This window comes from Schistocerca nitens, chromosome 10 (assembly GCF_023898315.1).
Source record: "Schistocerca nitens isolate TAMUIC-IGC-003100 chromosome 10, iqSchNite1.1, whole genome shotgun sequence".
NCBI lineage: Eukaryota > Metazoa > Arthropoda > Insecta > Orthoptera > Acrididae > Schistocerca > Schistocerca nitens.
Genome location: NC_064623.1, coordinates 127327254 through 127354830, shown reverse-complemented (window position 1 = coordinate 127354830; position 27577 = coordinate 127327254). Strand labels below are relative to the sequence as shown.

The following is a 27577-nucleotide window of genomic DNA, read 5'->3' as shown; positions in this document are numbered from 1 at the left end:
AACTTTTAATCTAAAGTATATTATTGCGTGGCTTTTCTAAAATGTTGAAGAGAGATACCGCACAATAAACTTAGTTTCAATGTTGGCAACAGGGGGCTAGTACCAGTGTTGCTTGTATCCCCAAACATTAATTTTTGTATTCATAACAGGCAGTAACTAACACTACCATCCGATGTTTTAACCAGTACATGAGGGGCCAGAATTTTGCAATTCACAGAAAAGTGTAACATATTAAGTACTCCTAAACAGAAAATACTCTTATACTTCAACTTAAAGCTCAAATAAGCATTTGTCATATAAGAGCCCCTATTCTTCCTGGAGAAAGTAATGAAGAAAATTTTTATAATTCAGTAAGAATGATGTAGCAGCAGTGAATATATTGTCAGAGTTTATGTTATTATTGCTGCACTAGGCCTGGCCTTTCTTTACATCTCTGTTAACTGAGTAATCTCTGGGAGGTTTAATTTCTCTCATACCGGCTATAAAGTCTTTTTGCCAATATTCTCTTTAAAACAAAATTTCTGAAAACTCTGTGTGCCTGACTGTGATCTTTAATTTTTCCTTTTTTTTTTTTTTTTTTTTTTTTTTTGTTTAGTACACAATTAGATCATATTTTTCTAACCTTTTCCTATTAAATAGAGTAAATTCAGGTAGAATATGATACTGAGGTGAGTATCCATAAGCCAGCTTATGAAACCATGAAAGTTCTGTTCGGTTTTTGAGGCTAAACTTGCTTAAAACTGTTCCTTCCTAAATTGTAATTTCAAGACCTTTGTACGATGTATATTGCTGTTTTGAGATTATTGTTTATAGCTCATTCATGAATGATGAGTGTCCTATTAACCACTGTAATCTATAGAAAAAAACTACTAAAACTTCACAGCAGCTCAAAGTTCTAATGAAGCCGTACAAGTAATTATGAGAGTTATCGAATACTTACCTCCTCAGCAGACAGACGTAAATTCTCCATCTGCACACTCCAGAGAAAATCTCAACCACTCAGCTTGAGTCCAGCTGAACAACTAACCAAAACCAGTTTCGTACAAAATGAGCAGCACTTTCATTGTCTCTTTATGTTATCCATAGTACATAATAATTGTAACTCTTGAAGCTGGTGACAGTTTTATTATTATTATTATTTATTTTTTCCCGTATGAACCCTATTGGACCATGCAGTGCTTATAGACTGTTTCTCAGTCAACTCATGTTTTGCTGTAAACTTCCCATTCTGCAAATTTTGAGGGTCATCAGCAAATTACTGGAGGCACCATACCTCCTACCATATATCAACAAATTAAAACAATTCCAGTCACAAACTGTACACTACATAATTCAGTACACAATGTGTCTTTACGTATGTAAGATAGCAAGATATTTATAATCATGATGTTTCAAAATTTTTGTACCGTCACAAACTGTGTACAATTTGCAGGGAGCTACCAGTGCTGGTGTCGGCGGGGCTTCACACTGTCGACCGTCAACCGCCGCCTCTGTGTCGATCTAGACGAGTGCTCACTAGGGGTGGCACTCTGTGCTGGGAACTGCCTCAACACTTTTGGTAGCTTCATCTGCCGCTGTCCCCCAGGGGCTACACTCCATGCTGATGGCAGAACCTGCATTGCCAAAGCTTTGGTCAGTGTATATGGATCTGTTTCTCACTGTCATTGTCATCTTGTGCCACAATTCACAATGTACTTTCTAAATTTTCATTTTTGTTCCCAATTGCACAACTATATTCAATAAGATGTGTACTTGTATGTTGGGTAAGGAAGGGGGCATGCAAGGGGGTTTGTTAAATGGTGCCTATGTGTATTGATAGCCACTTCTTGGGTGTACTGCACTAAAGAATTTTCCATATCTTAGTAATCATTGTAGTTTTGTATTTTTGCAGAACTCTTTTTTGAAATCTGGTTTCCAGGGCTGGCAGTATGAACTTTTGGATACATTATCAGAACTAATGCTTCTCGATTTCAGTTTCTCATTGTGACAAGAGTTGCACAATATGTTGCAAATCCATACAAAATTAAAAGAAAGTTGAAACATATCTGGCCTGGCACTAGTCTGTGAAATCACTTATGGCCTACATTCAATGACTGGAAACTCCTGTTAGCAGGATAAATGTCATCCATTGTAAATGTGCCTCTATTTTTATATCAAGCAGATAAATGTTGGACTTTGAAATTAGGACTGTTTGTACCTAAATAACAAGTGGGCTGATAAATTCTTGTTGTTGTTGTTGTTCTTCTTCTTCTTCTTTTACTTGTGGCTGTGTTCCACATCTGCTTAGGGTCAGGATGATTATTGATTGATTTGGCATGGTTAGTTTAAGGAGTGGCCAGATATCCTTTGTGTCACCACCCCATTATCCCCTGAAACAGAATATGTGTACTCCAACTGATATTTGCAGTGTGATTTATGGTATGTGTAAGTGTGCAAATTTTTTTGTAAATGTTTGTGAATTGTATAACTGAAGTGATTTGTGAGCACCAGCCTAGTATTCACCTTAGTCAGATGTGTGAAACTGCCTAAAAACTACATCCAGGATGGCTGGCACACCATTCTCATCATTAATCCATTGGGCAGCTTCAGTCTGGGGCCAGCACCATGCTTTGTCCTGGAAGTGGTGCTTTAACATGCACGGCTATCTCGGTCCGTCAGATGCTCGTTAATGATCAAGCGATAGTTTTTATTATTGCTTTTGTTGTTTTTTACGTATGAACCCTATTGGACCATGCAGTGCTTATAGATTCATTTTGTGAGTCTCATTCTCTCACCATGAACGGTTTTTATTTTTTCTGTCCACTTGGTCCATGGTATTTTTGGAATCTTGTGTTCTGGCTTGTGAGCATACGAGCTGTGGCAGGATATTAGAGCAGCAGTTTCCCACCACAGAGCATGTGGCTGACGTTTGCTACGGTGCTGTGGCAAGTGGCTTGCGTGTACACGGCCTTGGAAAAACCCGAGTGGATGCTTGGCAGGGGTGCATATGGCTGTGTTTGCACTCTTGGAGAAATTTATATGCCACAGAAAAATGGATAAAAACAAAACTAAGAGTGACACGGAAGCATGAGTTGGCACTTATGAACAGAAAAATATGTAAAGCTAAATTATCTAGATGTGCCACAAAAATATGTAATTGTTTAAAAGTTATTGTTGTCTTAGAAATTGTAAATTTATGAAAGTTCAAAAGCTAATATCTCTGCAATGCTTTGGCCAATTAATATAAACAAAATGTTTACAGATGCGGCTAGTAGAGCTGCGTCAAGCAGTCATAGCCAATTTAGCATAGGATGTACCATTTTCGAGTGAGACGTTGAAATATGGGATTCAACAGAGAGAAACTGTGTTTTTGGTGATAAATAAATTTAAAGAGATGAAACTAGTGGCAGGATTCTAAAGTTTAAAAAGGTAGATGAGTAATTATGTATGTATTTTTATTTGTTTATTTATGTTTAGTATCAAAAATCCGGGAAAAGCAATGTCATGTCATAAGAACATTATTTGTGAAAAAACAGTGGCAGATACAGAAAATTGGACTTTAAATTATTTTTGCCTGGTAATTTTCCATATTTTTCATTGTATCATGTGTTTTTGTGTTTAGTTTTAGAATATTCATAATTTTTTGTCAAACATTGTTTTGAGTTAGGCAGTCATTTCGAGGGTGCCATCTTTGATGACTGGGAAGTTGAGTTTGAGTGAGGCTAAGAGCCGGACATGCTGTCCATCTGGGGGTGGTAGATGGTTTTCAGCAACACTAAGAGCCAGACGTGCCACACATCTGGGGGTAGTGTGAGTTCGTAGTCACATTTGGGGACAAGCATGTATGTAGCAACTTTCAAAACTGATCAAGTGGAGCAAAATATAGTGATTTACAAAAGCAGACAACAGTGTATTTGTGAACTGTGAACATACTCGAGTGTCATGATCACGACATATGAATTTTATAGTGAACTGTTGTGGCATCAGTTATTAACAGCTGCCCTTATGTAAAAGCCCCTCAGACTGCATTTTAAGTGTTAAGTGAATTTATTGAAGAAAAATAAACTACTTGTTCAAATTATAAATCAACATGAGTGACTCAATATTTTAAATTTCACCACAATACCTGCCTGCATTGTTTTGTTATATTTTATTTCAACTTTAAATATTGAGTTTACGACAGGTTCTAATGTGTTTGATGACTAAGAGTGTGTGAAGTGTATGTGCAAACTCCCTTTTCTCTTACATGAGTTGACTTACTTTGGAAAGCGCAGCTGATCTTCTTCTCTGGACAGCCGGCTTCTGTAATCTCTACAAACTACTTCTCCAAAGAATGATGCTAGTCACAGGAACGTTTAAGACTTTCTCTCTCTCTCTCTCTTTGTGAAATAATGAGGTACTCGAAGGATACTTTTCAACAACTATCGGTCTATTTGAACTTCCACAAAGAACAAAATTCACACTTCTCATATAAACCATTGACTTCTTGTAAGTCACCTGTGTTGTCTCACATTAGAAACAATTAAGTTACATTTACAACAAAGTGTTGTTTTGATAAACATAACTCTATTATACAGGAATCATATACATGTCTTGCCTCTAGCAAGTTAAAGTTAAAAGTTACTTAAAAGTCCTCTCAACTAAAATGTTCTTTTGTCACCAACAATAGTCACAGTTATAAAACAGCACAGAATAAGACAGTAGTTTCTTGGTTCTGCCAACTTCCATGTCGCGACCGACGAGTACTTGTCCGTGCTGTTCGACCACCATGTCTACTGTCTTCTCATGATAAACTTCGGACCTGGATACACAGACAGGTGACGCACAGTAGATAAGGTTCCTTTCTCCCACTCACATCTAAAATATCATGTGTTCGAGATGGTGGAAGGCCGAGTGGTTCTAGAATTTACGCAGAAATTCTTGAAACACTACAAGATGTGAGCTGGCACCCTATGATGAAAAGCATAGCCAAACATCGAGACCATCCACATGTCTGGGCCACTCAATTAAGCTGAGTGTAACTAATATATACAGTTTCGTGCTGTAGCACGTGTGGGCTCGGGCCAAACTATTCAAACTTCAATGTGTAGTGCCCAATACCATCGTAGGTTGTACCTTTTGACTAAATAGATTCCTGTCTACTATTTCCACTGTTTCTTTTTGGACTTTCTTGAGATCCTTTTAACTTGTTGGATCTATTAATTTTCCAGCGTCCTGCATCATAATCTAGTATTAGCTTCATTCCTGAGAGTCACTGAATATATCCATAAAATTTCAGTCTTCGTTTTCCGATGTCTGGTATCAGGTTTGGCAGATTCTCTGTTGCTTTACTGGATTTCAGTTTGTATTCATCCCCCATTTTTTATGGGCCAAGAATTTCCCTCATAATCCATTGTTCTTCCTTCAAGATGTTTCCCAGACAACTTTCTCTGTTGATGCTTAAAGTTTCACTCACATACAGAGCTTCAGGTTTGATCACTGTGTTGTAACATCTAGCCTCTGTATGTGTGGATGTGCAGTTTTTGTTGCAGGTAACTTGCATACTTTCATACACACTCTTGCATTTCTAAAATCAAACTCTCTGTGCCTTCTTTTGTAGTCTCTTTGGCATTACAATCTCATGGAGATACTTGAAGTATCTGCCCCTTTTGATTTATCCATACTTAGTGTTTAATTTTTGAATATTAAATTTTGTGCAACTGAGATAAGCTTTTGCAGCACATTCGTTCAGGGATTCTATTTATTTGCTGTGATTTCACTCTTCACCAGTATCCCAAAGACAAAGAGATATTATTGCAGTCTTTTGCTGATCCAGTTTGATTAGGCTTCCAGTGATGTTTTTAATTCTTTTTCCCATGCCCTAATGATTTTTGTCTCAGATGGGATGAAAGAGTCCTGGCAACAATCCATCTCCTTGATAAATAGATTTTAATTTCTAAAATTTTACTTTTGACTTTGTATGTATGAGGGTTTGCTGGATTAGGCCCACTGTCTTTTGTTCTAGTTTCTGCCCTTCTAGGATGTCAAAAAGAGACTATTGGTCAACTGAGTCACATGTCTTTTTGAATCAGTGAAATTTTTTCACATGAAGCGAGTGACAGCTGTGACAATGAAGGTACAACTAGAGGCTGATGCATTTGATATGAACAGAGTTTTCTGTGGGACTCCTGAGAGGGAATGTTACTTGGTTATCTGAGAACAACTTGCTGAAGTACATTTAGGACTGGATGTTGTTGTTCTGGAGGAAAGAGCAAAGGTTGTCCTATTCCTGTACTGGTTATACTGTACTATGACTTTAGTTTGTAATTATCTATATGCTTTTGTTGGTTTCCAAGTGATATTCTTATAAATGTAACACATTTCCAGACCTTCTAGTAATATTTCCAATTCCATATTTTGATATTAGAAGTTCATCTCTATTATCTTTGAAACTTCTTACGATTGGATGAAGGACATGAAATGAGGGCTTTTTTTTTCAGAATAACAGTTTTATCCATGGTTCCATCTTCTGTTTTCCAAGCAGTTTCAACTGTTACTATATTTTGTCTGTAGCTCTTCCAGAAAAAATAACTGTAAAAAAAAAATCCAACTGAAGGTGTTGTAAATGACTGAGACAGTGTGTAAAGCTGTTTGCTCAGAATTCCAACACATATAAATAGATTAGGGCTCAATTTTATGTTCAGGTTTGCTGCCCCTGAGAAAAAATGGTACTCTATAGTGGCATTCTATTACACGCAAACAAGTGGGTCTGTCACTTCAGCTATGTTCATTGGTGTTGCATGGCATAATTGGGTATGAGGCTGCCATTAATGATGCTTGAGGAATACTGCCTAGTATTATATAATGCTGAACTCTACCCTAATCACATTGTCATGCTAAACCTGAACAGTGTTTAGCTGCATTTATTGCTTATTTGGTGCATTAATACTAATTGTGGAGGGGTTCATTATAAACTCAAATTATATTTAGCTCAATCAAGGATGATTTTTTGTCATGGGATTTTAGTGTGTGAGTAAAGATGAAAATAAAAACATTTATGCTTCACGTACTTTCAGGCTTTTTTTACAATAACTCATTAAATCACTGAAAACCGAACATTATATAATAAGCACAACAGTGTGCTCAACTAATAATGAGCCAAACAAAATTTAAGTAATAGATAATAAGCCATATTGCCACAGCAGTGATGATATTTATAATCTTTCAACAATTGTTCCATTTCTTGCTTTGTTAAGTTTGTTCTTTCAATTGCATGTATTATAATTAAACAAAATTATGACAGGCTACACATGATAAGTTATTCAGTGTTCCTCATTAAATGTGTCAGCATCAAATCCTTTTGCAAAATTTGCCTCTCTAATACAAATTTCAGTTTTGTATAAATTTATACCTGTCTTAAAATTCATTGAATGCTTTAATGTATACAGTAACTATACCTTACATAGACTTATCAAAGCTCTGTTTCATGTCAGTTCCTTATATTTGTAAGTAACAAATTGTGGGTTTACTTGACTTAAAACAATGAAGTATCTCTCTACCCTCATTTTATTGTTACGGTATTGTTGTTATTATTATAGATTGTAAGATATGCAGCCTTTGATATTTGAATTGAGGATGAAACAAAATACACAAATTATTAACCAAATGTGATGACCACCTACTCATAAACTGTATATTATTGTCAATATTTTGAAATAACAAATTATAAGATTGAAATATATGAGCATACCAGGACCTTTATTAAAAGTATAGATTGTATAATATACTAATAAAAATCGAACACTAACAAAAAACCATAAAGTTTACTTTCAGCAAAGATCTGCAATTTAAAAAGTGTAGACATTTATTCCAATGAACATAACAACAGTAACTCTTTGTACAACAATTATATGTCTTCACTGTACACTCTGCGGGAATCAATTGCTCCTGCAGATTTACATTACTTTATATAAGTGACACTATTTTGGCCTGCCTTCTGCACAGGAATCCAGAGATCACTCTCCACACATTGTGCTACACAGGGGCTCAACAGTACAGCCACCAGGAGAGCAGAGTATGTTGGAACTGCCCACAGCACATGCTGGTAAGTCTTGAGCAGTGTCTTACTGTCATAATGACAAGCTGGGTGGCCTGTAGCCAACTGAGCAGATCTCTGCAGTTAAAGAGGTGTGTGGCTCTATCCCTGGCCAGTCTTAGGGCTTTTTTGTCTCTTACTACTTCTTTCACCCCTGGCAATAATTTGTTAATGGAAAAATTGTGAGTTGGAGTCCACATTAAACTGTAGGTCCCCTTATGATATAAGCCCAATAAATGTAGTGTATCACAGCTACTATGAATAAGTAATTAGGTATGATGTATTCTTCTGTGGAAATTTAGCCAACAGCATTAGACTCCTAGAAAGAAAAACTGTCAGGAGTGTGTGTATCAGGGAGATTCATGTCACACCCTCGTAAAAAAAAAATAAAAATGAAGCAATCACATGGGGAGGAGGAAAGGAAATGAAACTTCATGGATCGAGAGGGTATGCGATGTTATTTCAATGGTGACAAAATCGAGTCACATTTACAAAGAACTCGACAGTATGAGACCACATATCAGTACCTCGTTGCACTCCCTCTTACCTCAATTTGTGCACTGGTTTGGTCGGGGAGGTTCTCATAAAGGCACTGTGTGTTCTCCTGAGGCAAGCTGGCCCAAAATTGCTGCAACCAGTCATTGACATCCCGGATCTGGCACTGGGATGAAATTGACATCCGATCTGGTCCCAGTGTCAGGTGAGTGAGCATTATCCTGTTGAAAACTTGCACCATGATGCTGTCAGAGGAGAGGTAACATGTGAGAATGCAGGATGTACCACCGTGCAATCAATGATTACCATCCATGAACAGATGTCGTATCCCGTGACTCCTCAAACTGTGATGCCAAGAGTAACAACAATATGCCTCTCCAGAACTTTGGAAATAACAGCACCTCTCTCCAGATCACCACTGTACTCTCTGAAGGTGGTCCTCCAGAGTTGCGCAGAACTGTGACTTATCACGTGACAGTGCAGTGCCATTTGTCAACAGTCTGTGGTCCCATTCACTGCACCACTCCAAATGCAGCCATTTGTGTTGTGGTGTTAATGGCAGCTTACATGTGAAATTCCTTAGTCCAGCAGCTTCTAGTCTCTAACCAGTGGTGTGGGATGACAGAGAAACTTGCAGGGAATCCATTACTCATTTTCAGATGACTGGCACAGATGTGATCGGATTAGATGTGCTCGGTGCACAGTGCAGTGGTCCTCCCCTGTGGTGGTCAAAATAGTCAACAAGAATCGTGAGAACAAGTACATTTGCCCTTGTGTTTCACGTTCCAACATCAAGTCACCATCACATCTGAACACGCAACATATCTGATTATTGCACGATTCGACCAGCGTGCCAAATGGAGACCCACAGTGATGCCTGTCAGCAGCTGATACTACTGCCTCACAGAAGTATGCAGCTTCTCAAAATGTCCTTCACAGTGACCACTCAACATCTGAAATTTTTCACACCTGTTATATACCCTCCCATGCTCTGTAACAACACTCAACAGAAAAACAGTACACAATCTGATGGCTGCTCTGATTCTCATAGAGAATTGCAGCTCTTATCAATTACATACCAACCAATGATGCGTACACTATCAAAAGTATCCAAACACCCCCCAAAAACACATGTTTTTCACATTAGGTTCATTGTGCTGCCACATACTGCCAGGTACTCCATATCAGTGACCTCAGTAGTCATTAGACGTGAGAGAGCAGACTTTGACTGTGGTTGGGTGATTGGGTGTCACTTGTGTAATATGTCTGTAACCAAAATTTCCGCACTCCTAAACATCCTTAGGTCCACTGGTTCCGATGTGATAGTGAAGTGGAAACGTGAAGGGACACATACAGCACAAAAGTGGACAGGTCGACCTCTTCTGTTGACCGGTAGAGACAGTTGAAGAGGATTGTAATGTGTAATAGACAGACATCTATCTGCACCACCACACAGGATTTCCAGACTGCATAAGGATCCACTGTAAGTACTATGACAGTTAGGCGGGAAGTGAGAAAACTTGGATTTTGTGCTCAAGCAGCTGCTCATAAGCCACACATCACACCGGTAAATGGCAAACGATGCCTCACTTGGTGTAAAGAGCGTAAACATTGGACAATTGAACAGTGGAAAAATGTTGTGTGGAGTGACGAATCACGGTACACAATGTGGTGATCCGATGGCAGGGTGTGGGTATAGCGAATGTCTGATAAATGTCATCTGCCAGCGTCTGTAGTGCCAACAGTAAAATTCAGAGGTGGTAGTGTTGTGGTGTGGTTGTGTTTTTCATGGAGGGGGCTTTCACCTCTTGTTGTTTTTCCTGGCACTATCACAGCACAGGACTACATTGATGTTTTAAGCACCTTCTTGTTTCCCACTGTCAATAAAATTATAGGTAAAAAGATGAAGAAGCAAGCTAGGTCCCTGCTGTCCCCAATGAAAAAGAAAAACAAACTGGAAAAGAAATAGTGCAAATTACCTTTCATAGGGAAAACATCAAATAGCATAAGTAACATATTGAAGGCAAAGGATTTCTCTGTGTTTTTCTATGTCCCACAGACAATAGGTATGTTCTTGTTCAATGCAAAAGACAAACAACCAGATATCACAAAAAGTGGGGTTTATAAAATCACATGCTGTGAGTGTCAGTCTTGCTACATTGGACAGATGGGGAGGTCAATCTGTACCAGGCTTAAAGAACACCTCAGAAGCTGGAGATTGAAGAAGCCTGAGTCAGCATTTGCAGAAAATTGACTGAGCAATAACCACAAATGCACAATACATGTACAAGTCCTACACACAGAGCAAAAGGGGGCCAACCTCAACCAATAAGAAATCTTAGAAATTAAAATACAGATGGGCATATCCCCACACCTATTATTAAATGAGTGAACCCAGTTCAGTTATTCACCTCTTTTAGATGAGACCACAACCCAATGGTAGAAGTAAAACTTTGGGCTCCAGTCCATCATAGTTAGAGAGTTCCAGGCTGATGCATAACTTTAGTCTGGTCATTGTCGTGTAATAGTTGAATGTGTAATTTGTTAAAAAATGGTCATTGACATAATTGCACATTAAGCTATGGATCAATAACTTAAGAAGTTGAGATGATTATATTTGCCTGGTCATTATGTTTATCTGTGTATTATCGTCTTTGGAAATCAGTAATTTATTTGAAAATTGGCTTATAACCTGAAACCTAGGTTGTGAAATAATGCTAATAATAAAATTGTGAAACAAGGCCAAAAACAGTGTTTGTTTAGTTAGTAAAATTAAATTTTAATGGGCAGTAGTTAAAAGAAAAAGTGGAAGATCACTTGAGGAATATGAAAACTTTTTACTAAAGGAAACAGCCAAATACAAACAATAATAGTCAGGTAACCAATAGATTAATCACTTTCTGAAACTAGCTCAGAAGATTGGCATGGACAGTTCTCGGAGTAAGGCAATAGAATACATGCAAGAAGCAGTGTCAACATAACAGACATACAGCCAAATCAGCTACCCCATCCTCTGCCAATGAAATTAAGAATGTACTTAAACCCTTCTAAAGCAAACATTCTCAAAAATTTGATAATATTTCAAGTACATTTCTAAAATATTTTTCTTCACTTGTACGCATTGTATTCAGTCCTGTATGAAATATACCGTTACCATTTCTGCCTCTGTTTATAAGTGGTTCTGACAATTCTCTGTACTATACTTCTCACATGTCTAAACCTCCTCATCCCTCTTCTCTACTCTGAGCTATTTGTAAAGCAAGCTGCAGAACCAAAAGTTACAGATTCATCTTTTTGACTCTTCTATGCTGCTGTTGACCTACTTCAAATGTCTGCAGTTGATAAACATTTATCTGACTGAGCATAAGTCACATGTATCTTTAAGAATATTTTTCAGTGTGTTGTGATAGCTCTGTAATGTTGCAGGTGGTAGTGCCCATTCAGCACTGGAGAAGAGGAAGCTCCACTTGGAAACACTGCACAATGTGGCCACACTCAGGAGCTCCACATCCTGGATGAAACAGAACAAAAGGCCATTCAAGACAAAGATAGCCCATCAGACAACTACAAGAAGACCGAACCCTAAAGATGGGGCACACGATGAGCACAGAGACACTGGCTCCGAGTCAGTACCTCCTGCTTTCAACACTGGCAGGTCTAGTCCTGTGCGAGATGAGGGACAAGTTCAGGATGGTGAGGCACAGGACAGAGAACACCGTCACTTGTATGGTGCAAATGGGGCTTCTGCAGAAAGAGGCCTGTCAGCAAGTTCCAAGAATATAAGGACTGGTGACTTGGGTACCAGATATAATGGTAATGTAGGTAAGCCACATTTCACAGATGTATTGGGACCAACAGTAGTAGTGGCAATGAAAACAGAACAAGAAACTGAGGCAGCAGATATGTTTCACATAAACAGAGTCCTATCTGAGTCTCAAGTGACTACTGAACTTCCTCTTCAAGCCACTGACCTACCTACAACAAAAGTATCTGGAGTCGGATCACCAAAACCGAGTCATCAGCCACAGGACGAATTACATCAAAGCACTCAAACATCAGCATCTACTGGTAATACAGTATTCGGAATTTACTCGAAGCACAACAAGCGCCGGAGCTGCATCCCAATGTGCAGGAATGGAGGAACGTGCAATACTGCAGCTGGAGCATGTACCTGCCTGGCAGGCTTCCGTGGCCGCTACTGCCAGCTGGGTAAGTCACGATCATTGTATAAATCTGCACTGAAAGTGTAATCTTTCCGGTGATTAAACTGTGTCACTTTCCTCAACAACTTGATGGTTCGTATTTCAAACCCTCTGTTGTAATCTGCTTCAGGAGTCTTCTGGTGTCTGAATGCTGTGATTTTTTAAATTTTATAGCTCTCAAATCTAGACACTCAAGGATGAGACAGGAACTGAAATTGGGGAAGGGGGGGAGGGTGTTAGCAGTGCAAAAGCAAATATGTTAAACTCAGTTTCAAAATGTTCCTTTATAAAACAAAACCCAGGAGCATTGTCCCAATTTAATTCTTGTATTAGTTCAAAGACAAGTGTTGAGAAACAGTTAAAATTAGCAAAACTGAACACAGCTCCAGGACCAGGCAAAATCCCTGTCAGATTTTATACCAATTTTCAACCTGAGTCAGCCCCTCTTCTAACTATAATGTTCCATAGTTCCCTCAAATAAAGAATTATACCCACTAGTTGGAAGAAATCACAGGTCACACAGGTGTACAAGAAAGGTAACACAATTGATCCACAAAACTGTTCTCCAATGTTCTTGACAACCATTATTTGTCGAATGCTAGAACATAGTCTAAGCTGAAACATAATTATGCATCTTAAACAGGATGACCTCCATGGCAATCAGTGCGGATACCCAAAACAAGTCGTGTGAAACCTAACTTCCCCATAACATCCTGAATGCATATATTGAGGCAGTCAGATTGATGCGACTATGCAGCACACAAGTAGTCAATCATGACTTCTGAGAAGCATTTGAGCTATGCTTATTATAAAGTACATGATTAAATGGGGTGTCAGTGAAATTTGTGACAAGATTGAGGATAGCATGGAAGGGACGACACAGCATGTTACAGTGGATGGATAGTCATGGATGGATGTAGAAGTAACCTCAGATGTACCCCAGGAAAGTGTGTTGGGACCCTTGCTGTTCACCTTGTATATCAGTGATGTTGCAGACAGTATTAATAGCAACCTTGGACTTTCTGCAGATGATGCAGTTTTCTATAATGAAATATTACCTGAAAATAGCTGCACTAATATTCAGTCAAATTTTGATAAGCTTTTAAAGAGTTGCAGAGATTGGCAACTTGATTTAAATATACAGTGCTGTAAAGTTGTACACTGCACAAAAGGGAAAAATATATTCTACAAGAGTCATTTCAAAAGTTCTGCACACTGTAAGATAAAATTGAAGAAAATAACTTATTTTACAAAATACCTTTACAAACCTTCAACACAATGTCCATTCTTGCTTATGACAGCTTCCCAATTTTTTGGCAACTTCTGTATTTTGTATTTGGCTTCATTGTTGAGTTACTCAGGTAACCTCATTGGAAGCTTCATCAACTGTTTGAAAATATTTTCCACGGTGCTGTTCCTTCAATTTGGGAAACAAATTTAAGTCTGATGAGCTCATATCAGGACTGTATAGTTATAGTGGGTGGAAAAATATTTCCCACCCATATTTGTCAAATGTTTCTCTGACTGGTAGGGCAGTATGCAGTCATACATTATTGTGCAAAATGAGGACACGAGCCTCAAACATGTCAGGCCTTCTTCAATGAATTTTTGGATGCATAACATTTTGCAGAATCAGTTTGTAGCATGCACCTGTTACTGATGGTCCTTGGGTATTCTGTTTGTAGCTATGACTCCATTCATGTCATACGCAAAGATCACCATCAGTTTCACTTTTGACTGTTGGCATCAGAATTTTTTCAGGTTTGTAGAATTAGAACTTTTCCTTTGTGATAACTGAAACTTCAGTTCTGGCTCAAAATCTCATTTCCAGGTTTCATCAAGTGCAACAGTCCTTTTCAGAAACTATTCTCCTTCTGTTTGATAACAATGAATGAATTCCGTGATTCTTCTGCGATCTGCTTTCTGCCCTCCATTCAGATTATGCAGAACCCATCTGGTAGCAACTCTTCTCATCTTTAACTTCTTGCGTATTGTTCAGTAAATTGAAGTGACAGACATTCTGGCCTCATATGCAACTTCCTCAGGTGTTTTCTGTTAATCCTCTCTCAAGTCATTAACAATAACATGAGATGTGTAGTCTTTTGTAATTTTGTCCTCGGTGCTTACTGGACTTTCACAGAAATGAATAGATCACCATGAAACTGTGCTGCAATCCACTACACTACAGTAGATCCTACACACCTCTCTCAAAGTGTTGTAAATCTCCATTGGATTTTTTCCATGTAGGATTCAGTTTTGATGTAGGAATATGGTCACCATGTGTAATCCAAACTGGCTCGGTTTCAGCTTCCATTTTAAAACTGAATTACTCATGACACAGTCACATGAACCAGCAAACACACATAAGGCCATCACACCCAAAGTCTCACTCACAGCAACATAAATTTCAACTTGTTCATTTCACTGTAATTGTTGCACATGCACAGTGTGCAGGAATTTTGAAATGGCCCTTGTATGACTACAGAATGAATAAATCGCAGTTGTAACCTGTCAACTTATAAAAATACTTGGGTGTAACACTTCGTAGGGACTTGGAATGATCACATTGGCACAGTCACAGGTGAAGCAGGTGGTAGACTTCAGCTTACTGGCAGAATACTGGGGAAATGCAATCAATCTACAGTGGGAATTGGTTACAAAACACTTGTGTGACCCATCCCAAAATATTGCACAAATGTTTGAAACCCAAATGAGATAGGAATGACAGGGGATATTTAACATATACAGAGAAGGGCAGCGTGAATGGTCACAGGTTTGTTTGACCCATGGGAAAGTGTCTCAGAGATGCTAAAGAAACTAAACAGGCAGATGCTTGAAGATAGATGCTATCTTAGGAAATGCTACTTGTGAAGTTTCAAGAGCCAGCTTTAGATAGTGGATCTAGGAATGTACAACAAGCCGCTCATTTCACTGCTGTAGGGTTTGCGAGGGCAAGATTAGACTAGTTACAGCATGCACAGACATTTAAACAATCATTCTTCCTGCATACCATAAGTGAATGGAACAGGAAAAAGCCATAACAACTGGTACAATATGAGATACCCTCAGCCATGCCGTTCAGTGTATGGCTGTTGATGTAGATGAATAATTATGACACTGACTTTTTTTTAAACCGTGTACTTTCTCAGTGGACTTGATAAGAGCCTTCGGTGAGGACTTCAGTGACATTAAATTGTGGGGTTTCGTCAAATACTAACAGGATCACAGCAATGCAACCATTGTTTCATCAGCAGCAGAATAAATCCCTGAAATGTCTGCCCTACTGCACCTCTAAGCAAACACATAACTCAGATGCAGCTCGTGAGTTGACCTGAGCACTTCAGTTTGTGCTTTAGATTGTAGCTATCAGACAACATGTTCTTAAAGCTATTCAGACATTCATAATGTGTACAACAGTAAAGAAAGTGCATATGCTTTTTGTTTATGGCAAATGTTGACAGACTGTTAGAGCAGTGGTGAGGTTGTAAGCTGAAAGATATCCTGATCTTGCCAAGACCTCGCATTCTTTATTTGCAGATACTATTAAAAATTTTCAAAAAATTGGAAGTTTGGAGGATGAAATACACCAACAAAAAAGAACATCGGCTGATGAGAAAAATGAAACTAATATTTCAGCTACAGTAACTCGCAATCCACAGAGGCAGCTTGAATGTGAGAGTGGTATAAGCCAAATGTGCTTTTCGTGTCTACAACATTCGTATGCATTTCATACTTTTCACATTCTGCTTCAGCAACAGATTCGTGGCAATGTCTTTCCAAAGCACTCACAGTATCTACAAAAACAGCAAATTGGTGCAGAGTTTCTATGGAAGATTTTGTTTATGGATGAAGCATTTTTTGAAAACCGTGGCCAAATCTGTCTTTGGTCAGTTGATACCCACATTGGCCAGGAGAAGTGGATATACACCAACCTTTTTCTGTCAATGAGTGGTGGAGGCTTTTTGAATATTGCATCATTGGTCTTTGTTTTATTGATAGAACTATAAATAGGCACTAGTGTCTTCCTAACAATATACTACCACACTTATTGGAAGACACCCCACAGAGCACATGGCAGCCCTTATGGTTCCAACATGATGGTTATTGCATTCATTCTGCACCGATAGTTACATACCTTCATAAACAAATGTCTGGAGATCATTGGATCAATCATTCATGAAATCCAAAATGGTCAGCAAGCTCACCAGACTTAATATCTCTAGATTTTTATCTGCAGGGAAAATTAAAAGAAATGATCTACAAGAAAATTTTGGTGGTCTGTGCTGCTTTAAGTTCAGATCAAATTCAACATGCATTATTGTTTGTTCATTTTATACAATGGTCTGATGGCAGAACAGTGGTTTGTGGTGCTGTTATTTCTGATCGAGCTCCACAAGTGAACTAAATAAGTAGAGTAATTTTTAATACAGGTTTCTGCAGTGCAGTGTTGAGATTGTCTAGCAGACCCTGGGAAATGGAACAGTGACAACATTTTTTTGGTGTTCTTTCATTTTCTGCTGCTGGAATTGTGCAACAGAGAAGTAGACAAGATAAGGAATAATGTATGGTGAGACTTGCCCTTTTGTGCACACATTGGCCAATAGTGCAATACAGCCTTCCAGCTTATGACTGTACGTCCTTTCTTCTCTGTCTTCAGTTGTGAAGGCGTCATCACGTTTGCATGTTGACAGTTACTGCAGCATTGCTCAGTCACTACTTCCCTCATCATGTCCACAGCCGAGTTCAGTAACTCCCTCACAGGGTGAGTGTATCCATGCCAGTGTCACACCGTCACTTCGTCGGTGAGCTGCTCAACTCTCTAGCATCTTCCCCCAATTCTGTCATTTGTGGACTCTCTCAATTACTCGCATACTGCCCAGTTCTGTGCCTGCTCAGTGCTGTCTTGTTCTTCCAGTTTAACAGTTCTGACCCCACCGTGTTTCTTCTAAATGTGTGTTTTTGCAACATCCACTTGTCCTTCGTCCTTGTCTTGGCTGATTTGAGGCCTCAAAAGAACTTGAAACATAGCCATCTTTTCACATGTGGCCCTCAACAGCCAGTACACGAAGCAGTTTACCCTATATGTCACAAGTCTGGCTGGCATTATAGCTAGTACACCTTACATATCTGGGTTCACACTGACGTGACTCCGTCTGTGTCATCTACAATATTGAGGCAAAAGTCCAGAGCTCCTCCTTCATGTGCAAGCATTGTTCATTTCTCAATTTTAAGATCCTCTTTAGTATAAAGTGTGGCAGCTGTCTTGGGCAGGCTCCACAGTTCAGAAGAAGACAGGCAGCTTTCTCCATTTGGTCTGATTGTATAACCCAACCACCTGAAACCAGAAAGTGCCAACTGTTCCTTATCCACAGAAACCCTTCAACATGGCCTTTGCTGTAGCTGCCATCAGTGGAAATGTACAATGTACAGTGCTACAAACACTTTGAGAGTCTTTCACTGAAATAAAATTGCAGAAACAATTGCACCAGATGAACATTCTCTGGTACCGTGCGCCGCGGAATTTGAATCCCCACCAGACGTCATGGACATCGAAGACCCATAGAGGTCTCTGCACCATCGTGCCATAAGCTGTGGTGGCGCGCGCCTTCTGGCCTGCTTTTAGTGTGAGGGTGCCACAGTGGAACACGTGGTTGCAGCGGCCAATAGCGGCACCCCCGATAGCCTACTTAAACACCTGCCTCGCGCTCAGCCAGCAGTCTAACATCGCTTTGCGTCTCAGGACGTATCGTCTCAGGCAGCGTATCGACTTCGTGTTTCTTTCCAGTGGACGTGGTTGTCTTGTTTGGTTCGTTACTCTGTTGTGTGTTCGTATCATGTCGTAAGGTCATCTGTTGGTCGTGTCCATCCTCTCCTGTTGTGTTGTTGTTCGCGGGCCGGTCTGCGGGTCCCGCTGCATTTCCGTCACTACTACCCCATGACCGTTCCGGTCGCCATTACAACACATTCAACATAAGTTGCATTCCAACACAAATCTGTAGTGCAACCATTTTGGTTACACATTTGTAATTGCAAGTTATTTTTTATTCTAGAGTAATACACAGGAAACCAATGTATCATTTGTTTTGGTGAAAAAAAAGTCTGATAATGAATTGCGAAAAATTCAAAACTGGTAACAGTGCTTTTTGAATACATTCGTGGCTGTTTGCTGTACACCATCAATAATTTATCTTTAAATGGCATTTTTTACTGTACAAATGTGACTTTCTGCAGCCCATTCTTCACCTGGATACAGTTTGCAATATTGTTGTCCCGTTCTGTGAAGTTGTTTCTGGAGTTTCTGATCCACCCCACATTTGCAGTGTCCTCCAGCTCTTATCATATTGGTCAACATTTGTCAATCATGTTTCCTTCTGTGACCATTTTTCCTTTGCCAGATTGTGTTGTGTTGTCTATCTGCCACTGCCATGCTACAGCTCTGCTTAGTCATTGCTGGAGCCCTGGTTATTCTGCATGTTTTACTGTTCCTGATGAGATATGTCATTAAACCAAATATCACACTTGAAAAATGTGACACGGCTCTATCGAATGGACACACAAAATTCAAACTAAAGAAAAGGTTTATATCAAGAAACAGCCACCATTTTCGATGACAGTGGGCACAGCATGAAACAAGTGATGAGCAGTACTTGTTTGTGTTGACTACTGTGACTGGCATCAGAAAAGTTCGGGAATAACTTCAGAACCAGTGGTGGCTGGCCAAGTGGCTGAGAGTTTTGGCAGTGAGTAGCTAGAGAACAACAGGTGGCCAACATGAGAGAATGATGGACAATGGAGATGCACAGCACAATAACAAGTCCAAAGGGTAAATCAATGTCAAATACTAATATGTAGCAAATTCGTAACTGAGACAATGATGTGTAGTGAGATCTGTGTGGTAATGCAGAGAAATCACGACTGATGGACGGAGTGGCCACCTGCTGGCTTTATAGGGCAGCAGCGAGCCCTTATAGGCTGACTGGAGAGGCGTGTCTTATGGCAGTGCTTACATTGGTGATTGCAGCACCCACCATTGCAGCAGTGCCACCTAGTGGCTGTTGTCATCCATACCATCCAGCAAGTCTTCAAATGCTCTACCGGATTCTCCCCCCCCCCCCCCCACTCTCCCCGCTCCCCCAAAATGGGCATATGATATCAGAAGTGGCCTGGATGATGCTTGGGAAGGCAATCAACTGGCAATGCTTGAGGCCCAGCATAGAAGCCCGCCAGGAGGCAGGAAAACTCTAGAGTACCCAGTGGCACGGGCACGGACAGTGTGGACAGTGACTGCCGAGAGAGCGGTGGTCACCCTGAGACCTCCACTTCAATGTCTGCATCCTTGGAAAACCACTGCTGAAGCCCGAGAGTGTAAGTTGTACCTCAGTCGGCATGAGAGCGGCAAAGGTGCACCTTCCAGGACCGAATGAGGTGGCAGTGATGGCAGTGGGACAGTTGGTAGGCACAAATAGAGCTGGTTGGTGTGCTGGTACTCCAAAGCCCTCAGAGTATCCACCTCCATAAGGTGCCATATGTGAGTGACAACCACCGTTGCTAGCACCTGTGGGGCTTTTGCCCCATACGAGTGTGCCCACACAGCTGTGCCGTGCAGAAAGCACTGGTGGGCCTGGTCCAGTGATCTGTTGGCTGTGGACCCAGGAGGTAGAGAATATGTGGCTGCTGGCCACAGAGGTGTTGTACCAGGCAACAGGCACAGAAAGGGGTGGACTGGTAGGTGCTCAGAAAGTGTGAGGGCAACCACGCTAGTGGAAGTACCCACCAGTTTCAACATTTATGATTTAAACTTAAGCATCATGTGCTCCACTTTGCCATTGGAAGAGGGATGAAACAGTGAACTAAACAGGTGCTCGATGCCATTGCAGATGCAGAACTGTTCGAAAGCTGCCACTGTGAATTGGGCCCCATTATCCAACACAATGGTGCAGGTTCTGCAAGAAGACCACTCGATGGTGAAAGTCTGGATGAGAATCAGTGGTGGTGGATACCGTGATGACCACATATATATAGTTAGAATAAGCATCTCTGACAATGAGCCACATAGATCCCAAAAAGGGGCCAGTATAGTTCAGACGAATGCAGTCCCAGCGGTGACAGGGATGGGCTAGGGAGTATAAGACTGGGGCAGAGCTGTCTCGTGTCAGGCACGAGGAAAACAGCTACACACCATGGTCTCCACATCTTTGTTCAATCCCAGACAGTAAGTGTGGTGCCTTGCGAGTACCTTCACCTGCAACATACCCCGATACCCACAGTGGAGGAGGTGCAGAAAATGATGGTGCAGGGTAGGTGGGATGATGACACAGTGAGTATCCACCTCTGCATCAAGCAGGAAAAGTTGGAGATGGACAACAAATTGTGGGAGAGCAAGCCCAGGCCCAAAGCTCAGGATTGGTAGATTCTGAAAAAGAATTGGCCCACCCAACTTAGTACAGGGTGCATGGCATACTGCAATGATGTGAGTAGCCATAATAGGAAACCCATCTGAGGTGTGCTGTCATTCCTCACCAATGTGGAAACAGGAGACATCCTGTCAGTCAAATGCCAGGTCGGGCTCTGGAGGTATACGAGAATGGACATCTGCATTTGCGTGTCATGCCGTGAGCTTGTATTTAATTGTATAAATGTAGAAACTGAGGAAGAGTGCCCATCACTGGAGGCATTTGGTAGTCTACTCTGGAAGCAGAGAGCAGGGCCCAAAGAGAGCCACTAACAGCTTGTGGTCCATAGTGAGGGTAAACTTTATCCCAAAACGGTAAACGTGGAACTTCTTAATGGTAAAGATGATCAACAAAGCCTCTTTCTAATCTGCAAGTAGCTCTTTTGATCAAATGTCAGCATCTTTGATGCATAGGTAATTGGCTGTTCAATACAGTACTTCACTGCACCAGTGCCATAGGGAGTAGCATCTGTAGCCAGAACCAGTGGATGTGATGGAGTGAAGAGCATTAGGCAGGGCACCGAGCACAACAGACGCTTCAGCTGTGTGAAAGCATGATCAACGGTAGCTGTCCAGCCAAACATTCTTTTTGCACAACTGTTTGCATGGATGCATAACGTGGAGGGAACTTGAAATAATAATTTACCTTCCCCAAAAAAGTTTTGGGGCATGGTAGAGTGTCTGCGACAGAAACATTGCTCTTGAAAAAACCTATGTTTGTGTAAGTGGCACTTGAGCCTTGCATCATGGGATGTTGAAAGGGGTACAGTGGTTGTGCTGGTGGTCCAAACACAAGGTTCTTGTAACAATTAGCTTGTCTAGAGAGTACAAGCAGAATTGGACAAGATTGTTCCTGGTAGCTCTGGAAAATTGCTGGAGCAGAAGAGATCTCAAAGGGCAAGTACCTGTATTTCTATAAGCCAAAGGGAGGGTTGATAACCTTAATGTGTTGTGATTCCTCATCCAGGGGGGATGCATATGCATTGTTCAGGTATATCTGAGAGAAATATTCACCTCCAACAAGCTTCTTGAGGAGGTCTTCCAGGCCACTTGTATCCCAACATTGATCTTCAATTTAAAATCTCTACATAGCCAGAGAGAGCCATCAGACTTCTTGACCATCACCACTGGGGTGGCTCAGGCATTATTTTTTATGAGTTCAATTACCCCAACGGTGTGGATGTGATGGAGTTCTTGCTTAATGGCTTCCCACAGGCAGATAGGGAGCAATCCCACATGCCAAAAATGGGGCACAGCATCCATACTTACAGAGATATGGGCTTGGAAATGTGTGGCGCACACCAGCCCGAGTTCAAACAGAGGTGCGAAGGTGGTACAGAAATCATCGAGCTCCTGGAAGGAAACTGCATCGCAGATGACCCGGACCTCACCAGTGATGGAGAAGGCATCGAGACCAAAAATATTGCCATCTGAGTGACTATCAACAACAGAGTTAACAGCTGAACTACCTGTTTGTATGCAGTGTTGACTGTGATCTGACTCTGGAGAGGAGTTGAACTGTCACAATAGGTGACCACTGTATGGGTGGGCAGGGTGAAGTCAGGGAAAGCAAGATGAGTATACATATGAAGGTTGATGAAAGGAATTGTAGCTTCTGTATCTAGCTGGAAGCGGACATCTTGGGTTGAAATTTTTCACACACCGTTCTGGGTGCATATGGGGGGGGGGGGGGGGGGGTGACAATTGACTGTGTAAAGGTTGACAAAAAACTGTGTGGAGATGCCCATCTTTCCAAGAGTGGGTGCAGTGTGCCCAGAAATCCAGAGATCCTACATGTGGGTGTGCCATGAAACAATCAGGACTCAACACTGCTTGTATCGACGGAGCATGATAGGCTGTTCAGAGGTCATGGAGATGTCCAAATTTGATGAACTTTGATGCCATTAGTGGGAAAAAGACTTACAGGAATTTCACCCCCGACACGATATCTGGACTGATGCGACCTGGGTGGAGCCATCAGGCGTTAGTTTGCAGTTTGTGTGCTCTCAAAAGAGAGTGTGATGTTCAAAATATCATTTAAGGAAGGGTTGTACAGTTTGAAGGCTGCAGTACAAACCTCTGGATTGGGACCCAATTACACCACAAAATTGCAGATCAGTGAACTGCACATCAAGTATTGCAAACAGGGTTTGTGCAAGTGAAATAATAATGTCGACTCAACTATTGTAAATCTGTCACCCACGGGTGGTACAACTGACCAGATTGCTTGTGGTATGGATGGAATTTGGGGTGCGATGCAAGCACATGGAATAAATCGTGAATAATAATTGGACAGATCTTGTCAAATGTGAGCACAGCCAGATTTGAGAGTGGAGCCAACTTCTTTAGCAAGACAAAAGTCTCCAGGGAAGCCCAAGAAAGGAAGGGCAATTGATGGAGAAAAACCTGAAAAGCAACGAAGTGCTGTTTCAGCCACTGCAAATATGTGTCCCAAAACTCTTATGCATTGTTACATGGTGGAAAAGCTGGCGGGTGGCCCTTCACCCGGGAAGTGTCCACAGTCTGGGTGGCTTGAGAACTCTGAAGCTGTAAATGATCTGACAAAATTTGAAATTGTTTTTGGAATTGCTGTTGCTGCTGCTGAAACAGCTGCAAGAGTTGATGTAGCTAATGTTGCTGCAGGAGCAGCTGTTGCTGTTGCTATTACTGTTGCTATTTCAGGAGTTGCACAAGCTTAGCGTCCATGAAATGCCACTAACCTTTTACCTCATCAACAATTATAGTGACCACAATTGGGCAAGTCTGGGAGTGACTTCAGAACCGGCAGTGGCTGACCGACTGGCGTAGAGAGATGACAGTGAGACGATGGAGAGCGACAGTTGAATAACGTGCCAGAACGACAGACTACACAGACAGCACGGCAGAATATTGAGGCCAAAGGGCGAGCCGACATCAAATACTAAGATGTAGTGAACTCAGAACTGACACAATGATGTGTAGCAAGATCTATACAGTAATGCAGAGAAATAACAAGTAATGGGCAAAGTGACCATGCAGCTGGCTTTGCAAGGCAGTCATGAGCTCTGAAAGGCTGGCCAGACAGGCACGGTTGTGGCGACACTCAGTTAGTGACCACAGCATCTGCAATTGCAGCAGTGTCACCCAACAATTGTCGTAGATGTCTGTACTGTCCGGTGGGTGTTCAAATGTGCAGGGCTGGGATACGATATTGACTCTATCCGTACACTACAAAAAATTTAATTGCAGATACCTGGCAAAATGCCATGGAAAATGCATCTGACAATTCTTAAGAGAAGGATACCCAACATATAAGCAGTGAGTGAAATCTTTACTTACTTCACTAGTGCGCATCACTTGACATGTATCAGAAGCTATGCAATGTTGATAAGACATGTAGGAGATTGTCAAAATAACATTACTTGACTGTATAACTGCACAGCCTATGAAAGTTTGAAAAAGTCACGATTCACCACCAAGAATTGTTGATAAAAATTCGTTTGGTTTGTCTGCAGACCATGGTCATGTATTCTGTACACTAAGGAAAAGAGAGTATGAAAGGCATTATAAATTGAACTGTCGAGAAACAGCTAACTGGTGTACACGTTCACAAAGATCTTGCATAATAAGATAGCACATACAGCACATACCATATTTACCCCCTTAAAAGGCAAAAAACATCAATGACATTGAACAACATAAAATCCATGACTCAGTACTGGAAATAAAAGAATGACACATCAGGTAACATAACAGACTGTGTTAATACATATCACAAAATACTTAGACGTATATTGCATTCATACAGTGTTACCTGTTGTCAAGTAATATTATAAATTAAATTCTTGTTAGTAAAAATGTACCAGACGCTACACTCCTTTGTGTTATAGAAGGCATCTCAGGAGGATTGGTCAGTATTCAGGGATACGATGGAAAGATCATTCGATGCAAAAAAAGTCCAGTAGACAGGGGTTCTAAAATCCTTACCTTATGAGCTGTGAGCACTTCTTCATTTTCTATACTGTGAAACAAATCTCTCCTACTGGAAGCTCTCTGTTCTCCATATTTTGAGAGTGGTAGTATGGACCAAAACAAGAAAAAGCATCCAGTAAACATGGCCTCTAAAGTGCGTACTTCAAGAGCTTTGAGCAATTCATCTTCACTACTGTGAAACACGTCTCTTCAACTGAACAAGTGGTAAGCTATGTATTTTAGAGCCAGTGTTTATTAAACTTTTTCATTTCGAATTATTGTTCCTGTTATATCTCTCAATATGGCCCATTCTTTCTGAAACACCATGTATTAACAGTGAGCTTACAACATTATGAGCAGATGCACTTTTCATACTGCCAACTTCACAGCTGATTACGGTTTATGAGATGAAGCAAAGATGGTCCAGAGATTTGCATACATTAATAGCTACTGTATGATTCCAGTGACTAGTATCTGTATGATTATACGTGCTGTGTGTCACATATTACTATGAGCATATGTGACTGTCATAAGAGTCTCATGTTCCATATGTTGTATGCAACAGCACATTGTATGTGTTACAAGAACATTAGCACTTACACTAGTAAAAAGTAAATGAGTAATGACTTATAGTTCTACATTTATATCTGTGTGAAATTATCTACAACTATGTTTAGTATGTGTAGTATTTTTATTTTTTGTAATCTTGTTGTTTGAAATTGCTTTTGTGGTGTGCAACACACAAATTATTTAAGACAAAATGTTGCTGTTACAGTATAATTTCAGTTTTTGTTTATACGAAAGACTCTTTTTTCCTCTGAGATGTAATATAGGCAGCTGGCCATTAAAATTTGCAACACTGGGGAGGACAGTAACTAACAGAATTTTATGTATTGGGTGTATAGAGTGTAGTAAGAAGAACATATTATTAAATTTGCAGCTGACTTATGAGAATAGAGGGTGCAAACATTAACACACAGAGCTGCCTCCTCTGTCAACAACAACAACAGCTGTAATGCAGCTGGGTGCCAAGTCACAGCTTGGAGAAAAGATACAGGTTTGTTATTCCACAGTTCTTCAGCTCTATTCAAGAGTTCATCAGTGGGAGTGGCTGGCAAGTGTTGGCATGCCAGTCTTTTGGCATCCTGTGACCAGATGTTTTGAGTATGTGGGGGATCTGTAGAAAGTGGTGGCCAGGGAAATGGTTGAAATCCCTCTGTGTTGAGGCAGTTCGTGACAGAAAGGGGAATGTGCAGTCTTGCATTATCTTACTGAAAGGTATCTCACAGTCACTAAGAAGGTAGGACATGGCCACTGGCCTTGACATATCACAAATGTGATGACTTCTGTCCAAGTTACCAGCTGTGTGAACCAGAGAACATGTTGTGTACCTAATGGCACCCCATATAAACACACCTTCATGATGACTACGAACGCAGTTCATTCTCCTTGGAGCCTCCTCATACAGATACATCTATCATGACAGGATAATTGGACTGGAACTTTTCTGAAAAGACAGTGTGGTGCCATTTCTGTGTCCTGTGTTATCACTGGGTGCCCTACTGTAGCACACCTCTCTCTGCTGCTATGTCGAAGAAAGCCACAACAGTGGTAGCTACACTGTCAGTCTGTGGTGTTCCAGAAAGTGTACACTGTCCGTATGTGTGTGTGTGTGTGTGTGTCTGTAAATAGCTGGATGTCGGCACATGCCTCAGAACCCAGGAGAGAAATATGTGAAGCAGCAAGGCAGAAGGGTTGCATGTGGAAGAGAATGTGACACCCACCAGTAGCTGAGCTAGACACAGCTGAATGCTGGCAGATGGGACACACACGAGGATGAAATCAAGACAACCTTTGTAAACAACAAAGTGCAAATCAGAAATGTTTGCCACAATGATGTCGGCAGGCTGAGAGCAAAGAGAGATACAATCCAAATCTCGACCAGAGAGGAAGATCAAGTACCAGGTGAGGTTGTTATCTGATAGCACACGGTATAGCGATCATGGTAACTGATAATTTCAGATGTGAGTGCAGAACTGATAGCCATTCATTGGGCAGCCATATTTATATCTTGCTGATTCGAGGCATTATGCTGTGGGATGGTAGTTCTGCAAGTGTTCAGTACTGAGGAGATAGGATATTTTTTGTTTTGTTTTGTCCATATCAGATGCACGAATATGTAGTGTCTGCTCTCCCGAATTTGTCCAGAAGGACAGATATCGTGTGGAATCTGCAGCTGGGATACATTATCTGTAACCTGAAGGTGGAGGTATGGAGAAAGGAAAGGAAAGGGAAGGGGTTACTGATTTCAGCTACATTGGGACAGTTGCATTGATATACAATTTTAACTGCAGTGGGTACTGGTTTTAAGCTGACACACCAGTTCTCAAACCACACACCTTGTTATTAATCCTAAGTAGCTAT

General features: G+C 40.7%; 1 protein-coding gene across 1 annotated transcript in view; it reads left to right on the top strand.

Annotated features, from left to right (window-relative positions):
• The window catches only part of LOC126210293 (uncharacterized), a 160609-nt gene that overhangs the window by 62643 nt on the left and 70389 nt on the right, over positions 1 to 27577 (top strand). Inside the window, exons 3-5 of the mRNA XM_049939486.1 lie at positions 1433 to 1632; positions 7963 to 8062; positions 11975 to 12757. Coding sequence (XP_049795443.1) covers positions 1433 to 1632; positions 7963 to 8062; positions 11975 to 12757 — 1083 coding nt within the window. The remainder of the gene's footprint in view (positions 1 to 1432; positions 1633 to 7962; positions 8063 to 11974; positions 12758 to 27577) is intronic.